Source organism: Sinocyclocheilus anshuiensis, unplaced genomic scaffold, assembly GCF_001515605.1.
Source record: "Sinocyclocheilus anshuiensis isolate Anshui unplaced genomic scaffold, SAMN03320099.WGS_v1.1 scaffold239, whole genome shotgun sequence".
NCBI lineage: Eukaryota > Metazoa > Chordata > Actinopteri > Cypriniformes > Cyprinidae > Sinocyclocheilus > Sinocyclocheilus anshuiensis.
The window spans coordinates 111,941-119,846 of record NW_015549568.1 but is presented as its reverse complement, the minus strand read 5'-3'; the positions used below and the strand labels follow the sequence as shown (position 1 = coordinate 119,846).

The 7,906-nt window shown below is 34.5% G+C and overlaps 1 protein-coding gene across 1 annotated transcript in view; it reads left to right on the top strand.

The window, feature by feature from the left end:
* Positions 1 to 785: 785 nt before the first annotated feature.
* Positions 786 to 7,906, top strand: part of grip2b (glutamate receptor interacting protein 2b) — a gene marked incomplete at its 3' end in the record, with an annotated part of 118,502 nt that continues 111,381 nt past the window's right edge. The window contains exon 1 of the mRNA XM_016445342.1: positions 786 to 1,066. Coding sequence (XP_016300828.1) covers positions 931 to 1,066 — 136 coding nt within the window. The remainder of the gene's footprint in view (positions 1,067 to 7,906) is intronic.

The following is a 7,906-nucleotide window of genomic DNA, read 5'->3' as shown; positions in this document are numbered from 1 at the left end:
AAATTTAGACATACTACTCATTTCACATACTGGTTTTTGTCTACTGTTTTATGAATACTATGAAGTTGGACATACTAATCATTTCACGTACAGTTTTATTAATTTGGGCATACTACTCGTTTCACATATAGTTTTTTCACATACTATAGTAGGGAAGTATACAGTTCATATTTGGGTGCGGTAAGCAGGCCAACAAAATCATAATATGCTACTTGCCAATGCTAGCTAGCAGCAGGTGGCATTAGAGAGAAGGATGTTCTCACTCTAGACAGCATTTGACTGGTTACGCCCCCAAATTCAAGATGTTCATCATCAATATTTTTAATCTGTTTTCCCAAGACAATGACCTCTGTCAACTTTAAGCTGCACGTTAACGCATATAGATAGCATAAAAGCTAACAGACATAGTCTAAAATATACAAAACTCCAATTAGATCTCTTCAAGTCGTCAAGGTGGATCTACCTTTCTGTGTGGCCACTTGCTCAGCTGTCAGTCCGTCGTCCATCCTAAGGTTAACCCTCCCCAATTTCTCCCAATTCTAATGAGGTATTATTAGCTGATTAGAGAGGACCCTTGTGAAAAAGATGAAAGCTAGAGTGAGCGAGTCAGAGAGAGCAAGCTGGATAGAGGGAGGGAGGTAAAAAAAGATCAACTCACTGCTAGTTGTGCTGTGGAAGCAGTGGGATAAAGCTTCACAGTGAGAGAGAGAGGCAAACTGGGATATATTTCTATTTATTTCCCCCTCTGTTCCCATTTCTTGGCTTGTTGCAAAGAAGCAAGAAAAAAAATCAAACGAAAACAGACGTAAATTTAGCATCCTAGCAGCCAGAGCGTCTCCTCAACGTGCTCGTTCAGAAGACTCTCCATGTCTAATGTGACACATTGGGGTGGAATCGTGGGACATTCGGTCACACAGAGCTAAGTGAAGGATGGATAGAGTGAACCGGGTTTTAAACATCGTAAGACAGATGTCTCCCAGGAAAAGGGAAAGAGGGTCTCATTGGGAGGCGGAGAGCCCGGAGACCTGCGAGGAGAGTCTGTGCTCTCTCAGCCTTTGCATCCGCGGTAAGACCACCCCTGGCAAACTTTCTCTCTCGCTCTGTCTCGCGCTCCGTCTCCCCCTCCTCCCACTCTAATCCTTTTTTCATTACTGCTTTGTGGGTTTGATATTAACTTTGACCTGTGGTGTTCGCCACATACACTGAGGAGAAGAAAAAAAAACACTCTCTTATTTCCGTCAGTCTGGCTTCAGTTATCATCTAGTTTCCTCTGAAGGGAAGAGTGATTGAATTAATGGTGAACTTAATGTGGAGGATGCGGTTTCTCGTTCCTAATGTTTTTCTTGAAGAATTGATTTTGTATTAGGCTTTTAAATATTTGATGAAATGGATGATTCCGTGAGGCACAATCATAATTCTCGACTTTATTTTTCAGCTCAACTCGCCGTCATTCATTGTCTGGCTTTGATTTGGTAGGGTCTTCAGAGATCAGTGAAGCTTCACCGATATTAATTGAGTAAAGATCATAACTCTTCATTGAAATATGACTTGCATGAGTAATGGCTGTTTTAACAAGAGGACTGACCGGTGCATTATTATCTACAGGAAGTTTGAAGACACTTAAGTTTGTACGGTTCATTTTGTGATAGAAATGGATTGGAGAATTGAATCTTTCCTTCTACATGATCTTTTTAACCTTTCATCTCATGAGGGTTGTATAACCCTATGATTGTACTAACTGTCCAGTTGCTGTTGTGTTTTTTTTTTTATAAAGTTTTAAACTCTGGTTAAAAATATATTTCACCCAAAAATGAAAATTCCATCATATACTCATGTTGTTCCAAAACCTGTATGACTTTCTTTTTTCTGTAGAACATATACGTAGATATGTGCATACAATGAAACTTAATGGGGTCCAATCAGTGTTGACTTTCATTACACAGACAAAAACAGCAAACACATTCTTCAAAATATCTTCTTTTGTGCTACACAGAAGAAGGAAAGTCAGACAGGTTTAGAATGACATGAGAGTGGTTAAATTATGGCGGAAATGTCATACTTTTAAGTAAACAATCCCTTTAACTTGGACTGCTGAAGGTTTGCAAATAAAATGTAAGGGGAATTCACTAACAATGAGTTAATTTGCATAATTTGTCTGTGTTGTATTAGCACCATTTTAATTAAAATTATTTTAAAATTATACAAATGTTATTAAATCAAAATAAGGTAACAGCAAATAATTCACCCACAAAAAATAGAGAGATATAAACTCAGAATTGTGAGAAAAAAGTCAGAATTGAGATATAAAATCAGAATTATGAGATATAAACTTGTAATTATGAAATGTAAACTCAGAATTGTGATAAAGTAGAATTGCAAGATGTAAACTCAAAATTACATGGAAAAAGTCAGAATTGTGAGATATAAGCTCAGAATTGCAGGATGTAAACTCAGAATTACTAGATATAAACTCAGAATTTTGCAAGATACAAATTTAGAGCTGCGAGAAAAATGTCAGATGTAAACTCAGAATTGATCAGATGTAAAATAAGATATCAACTTAGAATTGTGAGGGGAAAAAAATCAGAATTGTTAGATATAAAATCAGAATTAGGGTTGCAAAAAGGTGGAACATTTCCGGTAAATTTAGGAAATATTCCAGAAATTTTGGAAACTTTCCAGGATTTTTTGAAATATTCCAGGGATTTTTGGAAAGTTTCCGGAAATTTACCGGAAATATTCCACCCCTTTGCAACCCTAATCAGAATTACGAGTTATAAACTCAGAATTGCGAGAAAGTAGAATTGCGAGATGTAAACTCAATTACATGAAAAAAGTCAGAATTGTGAAATATAAACTCAGAATTACAAGATATAAACTCAGAATAGCGAGAAAGTAGAATTGTGAGATGTAAACTCAGAACTGTATGAACAAAGTAAGAACGGCAAGATGTAAACTGAATTGCGAGAAAAAGAGTCAGAATTGCTAGCTATAAACTCAGAATTGTGAGAAAAACATTTTATCTGCAATTCTGATTTTTTTTTTCAAAGCCTGAATTGTGAAATAAAAAGTTGCAGTTACCTTTGTATTTTTTTATTCTGTGGTAGAAATCGGCTTCCGTGCTTTTGTGTATAAGGCACAGTCTATTATAGGGCTAACTGCCATTAAAAATAAGTTGTTTGCATAGCTTTTTGTTTTTAACTCTCATTGCATATTCCAACTTGATCCCAAGAACTACAAATGCTTCAGATGACGCAATCTCTCTTGCGTTCCTTCAGACAACATCAGATATGTTACATCTCGAGCAGTTTTTAAATGTTTCATCTTCCATTGACTCCAGGAAGATTACATTGCTATACATGTGATATATTATTTAAAACCTGCCGGAATATACTCTCAGATGCATTCGCGAGAAGCCCTGCGTCTTTAATGAGGCATCTCACTTTTACACACAGGGGAGGCTGTCTCGCGCCCTGTGACACTCTGTAATTACAAACAGAATTGTATTAGGCATCACTATTATATTGTTGCTGAATGTGACACTGTGTCTGTTCCAGAGTCACAGTGTCCTGAAATAGCAGTGAATTATTCCGATGGGAATTACGCATCAAACTGGAACACATTTTAATGCCTTGTGTACAAGTTTCCAGTCAGGCCTGCTTTGATTCGATGTCGATTATGTTGTTGGCGTTCTGCGCTATAGCTGTAAAGGTTGCTGCGTCATGGCACTGTGTTTTAAAAGCCTCCAACGTGCCAGTCGATGTGCCGATCGGGTCAGACTATGTTAAAATAGATTGTGTTACAGCAAAGTGAGGTCTAAATATGGCAGCTGAAGTGACTCAGTTTCTTGTAACTTGGATGAAGTCAGTGTGACAAGAAAGAAAGAACGATCGACTCCAGCTCGGTTGCCGGGTGCTAAATATACTCCATCTCTCTGAACACACACCGAGTGCACCTGGGAACTGTTCTCTAACCTTACAGAAGGAAAGACGTAAGAGGGAGAGAGACTCACAAAAAAAGCCTTCATTCTGCTTTTGTGTTCCGAGATTTTTGGATTTACATTTTTTATGCTAGTTGAGCCCTTAAGCCCCACCTTAAAACGTGACCGACCAATCCTGAATTAGCTGCTGTTGTGTTCCACACCATTTAATGAGCAAACAGAATTAGAATTTAACCAGTAGAATGTAAAATCGAATGAAATTCACAATAATTCATGTAACAAATATAGAAATTCACACAACTTTGCAGTATTTTCAAAAACTTCAGATCATAAAAATGTGTATTTAAATTATATTATATACTTATATGATTATACAAATATTAATAATAAATTATAAATACACTGTTCAAAAGTTTGGGGTTGGTAATATTTCTTAATGGGTTTGAAAAGTGTCTTACGCTCAAAAATAAAAAATAAAAATGGAAAATAATTTAAAACAATCAAAAAAAAATTCTATGTGAATGTATTGTAGATTATATATTACTCCAGTCTTCAGTGTCACATGATCCTTCATAAATCATTCTAATGTGCTGATTTGCTGCTCAAGAAACATTTCTTATTATTATCAGTGTTCAAAACAGTTGCTGCTTTATATTTTTGCAGAAACCGTGATGAATTATTGTCAGGATCTGTGAGTATAGAAAGTTCAAAAGAACAGTTTTTAAAAAAATATATGAATCTTTTGTAACATTAAGAATGTATTTACTGTCACTTTTAATCAATTTAATGCATCCTAGCTGAATAAAAATATGAAATATGAAAAAAAGACCCCAAATGTTTTGAACAGTATGTATATAAAGGTATTTATTTATTTATGATTTGATCATATTAAAATAAATTTTATGGTTGCAGAACACTTTATTTTCTCAGAATGCTCTAATTTGTCATCATGTCAAAATGAAGTCAATCAGCATAAAGCAGCTCATTAGATGGAAACCTTTATATAGTTTACTTAAGAAGATCCCTGTTTTTTATACAATTATTGCATTATGTTTTGGACTATTTTTGCTCCAATGCAAGTTAATGTTACTAAGTTGACATTTATTTTGATTCAGGATATTATACTGTTGACTGTAACTAAAACGTTCACAGTATGATGAATGTGTTAGGAACAGTCCTGTTATCTTACAGTAGTACAGTAATGTTATACAGTAATGTTATCAGCCTTAATAACAGTCAAATGAGGCATTTCTCTTTTTACTTGACTTTGAGGAGCGTTTGATTCTAATTTTCAGCCTGCACAGTTTTTACTCTTGTTACTGAGTAATTTAATATTTCCTGTTGAGAAAATTGGAGATAAAAATGCTTTGGCAGTGTCACACTTCATTCCAGCCAATGTCTATGACTATCATTTTATTAACACTTTATTAGTTTATTTTAATAGAAAATCTGTTCTCAGAAATCTCCGGTTCAATGTTCTGTAAAGTTGGCATGCGTGTACACACACACACACACACACACACACACACACACACACACACACACACACTTTATGCTTGATGATGTATGGTGCTTACATAATGTATTTTCAATTCAATTATGCAATTGGCATAAAGTTACACCTGTAAAAATAAATACATTGTTATTAAATTGTCATTCAATTATGAAAATAAATTGTCTAATAAATAAAAAATAACAACAACGACAACAATAATAATACATTATTATTGTTATTATTATATTTTATCATATATTTATTATAGATTATGTAAAAATATTATTACATTTGACTGTCATTAAGATAAAGATTTGACATTTTGTTATAATAATAATAATAATAATAATAATAATAATAATAGCCATTTTATGCTTATTGGTGTATGATGATGTATGGTACTTAAAACTGAACGGTGTTTTATTTTTTATTTTAAAAAGCATTAAAATATGTTATTTTAGTTAACTATTATTATTAAAATATTATTCCAGTGTTCTAAAGTCAACCAATGTTTTCTTGCACTGCAGAGGATTTGTGTTCCTTTTGTTCACAGTCTCAGCTGTACATTTTACTAGTTCTTCAGGTCAATGATCTCGTGAATTCATGCAGCAAAGAAAACAATATGAGACCAAGGACTCTTGGGAAGCCAGGGGCCGATATGACACGAATCCAATGTTGTCTTTTGACCTTTGAAGTTTTCAAATCTGTGTCAGTGTGGCTTCGTTCCCTAGTAGTGGATGACCATATGTTTTTTCCCCCTGTGTAGCCTCAAAAACACAATATATAATAATATAATCCACCCAACACTGTATCCTGAATATTTTATGAGTGCTACAAATTGAGAAAAGACATCTTCTCAGACATGTCATCGTCTCCATCTCACAGAACATCCACATTCTGCAAAGAAAAAAAAAGAAAAAAAGGTTACACTTTACTTGAAGGGGTGTGCATAAGACTGACATGACAACTTCATAATCATGACATGACACATATCATGAATATGAAAGTTTTTTATGCATGTTTATGACAAAAGACATTAAGTGTCATTCACTCAGTTATGTAATTTTTAATGCAAAGATGACATTGTTTGAGATGTCTTTGTTATGGGCTATGGTTAGGGTTAGGTTAGGGTTAGGTTAGGGTTAGGTTAGGGTTAGGTTAGGGTTAGGTTAGGGTTAGGTTAGGGTTAGGTTAGGGTTAGGTTAGGGTTAGGTTAGGGTTAGGTTAGGGTTAGGTTAGGGTTAGGTTAGGGTTAGGTTAGGGTTAGGTTAGGGTTAGGTCAAATAATGTCATATTTGCATTAAAAATGACATAACTGAGCGAATGACACTTAATGACAGTTGTCATAAACATGCATAAAACCTCCTTCATATTCATGACATGTGTCATGTCATGATTATGAAGGTGTCATGTCAGTCTGATGCACACCCCTTCAAGTAAAGTGTTACCGAAAAAAAACAGCAGGATTCTGATGCATCATGGGAATGGCGAAGGCGTCTGAAAGATTTGTGGGAAGAAATCAGAACAAATTTGATTTCACAGAAAATATAGAATGATGAATGCTAGCTGCAATTTGGAGCTGCAAAAAATAAGTAATCCTGTTTTATATAGCCGTGCTGTATTATAATATTATATTAGATTTGATTTATTTCACAGGTAAGAAGGCTTTGATCAGGTTTAAGATGAGGCAAGATGTTTCTTTATTGCTCGGAGGTTGCTCTTTCATACCTCAGGAGACTTTGAACTCCCGGTTATTGATATATCATCTTCAACTCAGGACTTTCTCCTGAAATGCATGTCTTGGAGAAGCTACAATAGGACATGAATAAGAAATATTTGTGTTGATATGGAAATCTGAGGTGTTTAATTCCAGACTTTGGAATTTGAGCACAGTTTGAGACGTTAGTGAGATCTCTTGATGAAAAGCCTCAGGAATTGTGCCACCTCAGTTGCCTTTGTGCCCAAAATGGAGCCAAAAATGGTAGATAAATATGTCAAGAATGTGTCATCTCTTACCAAACGTGAATACAGCTTCATTTGCAAGTACTTGACTTAATTAAATCCTATATATCCAGCTTGTGTCGAGTGAAATTAGGTCAGAGTATATGTTTTTTTTTTATTTCAACCATTATTTTGTATATTTGTGGCCTTGAGTTCCTCGTTTTAGAAAGCGAACACATCAGCTGCTACAGTAGATGAAACCTGCAGAAGTGTGATCATGGAATGTTTGTTGTATTTAATTGACACTACTGTATTTAATTGAATATTCATAGCTTAAAGAAATTTTTCTCCTGTTCCCCTGCATTTTTCCTGTTGCCTGTCCATGAAATTATGAAACTTAAAAGACTGAAAATTAATTGACTTTTGTCTTTTAGATGCCTATTGGTTTTTAGGGCATCTATATATCACAGATATATAAAAATATAGAGTTAATCATCGATTATTAATATAAAAACATATATATATATACT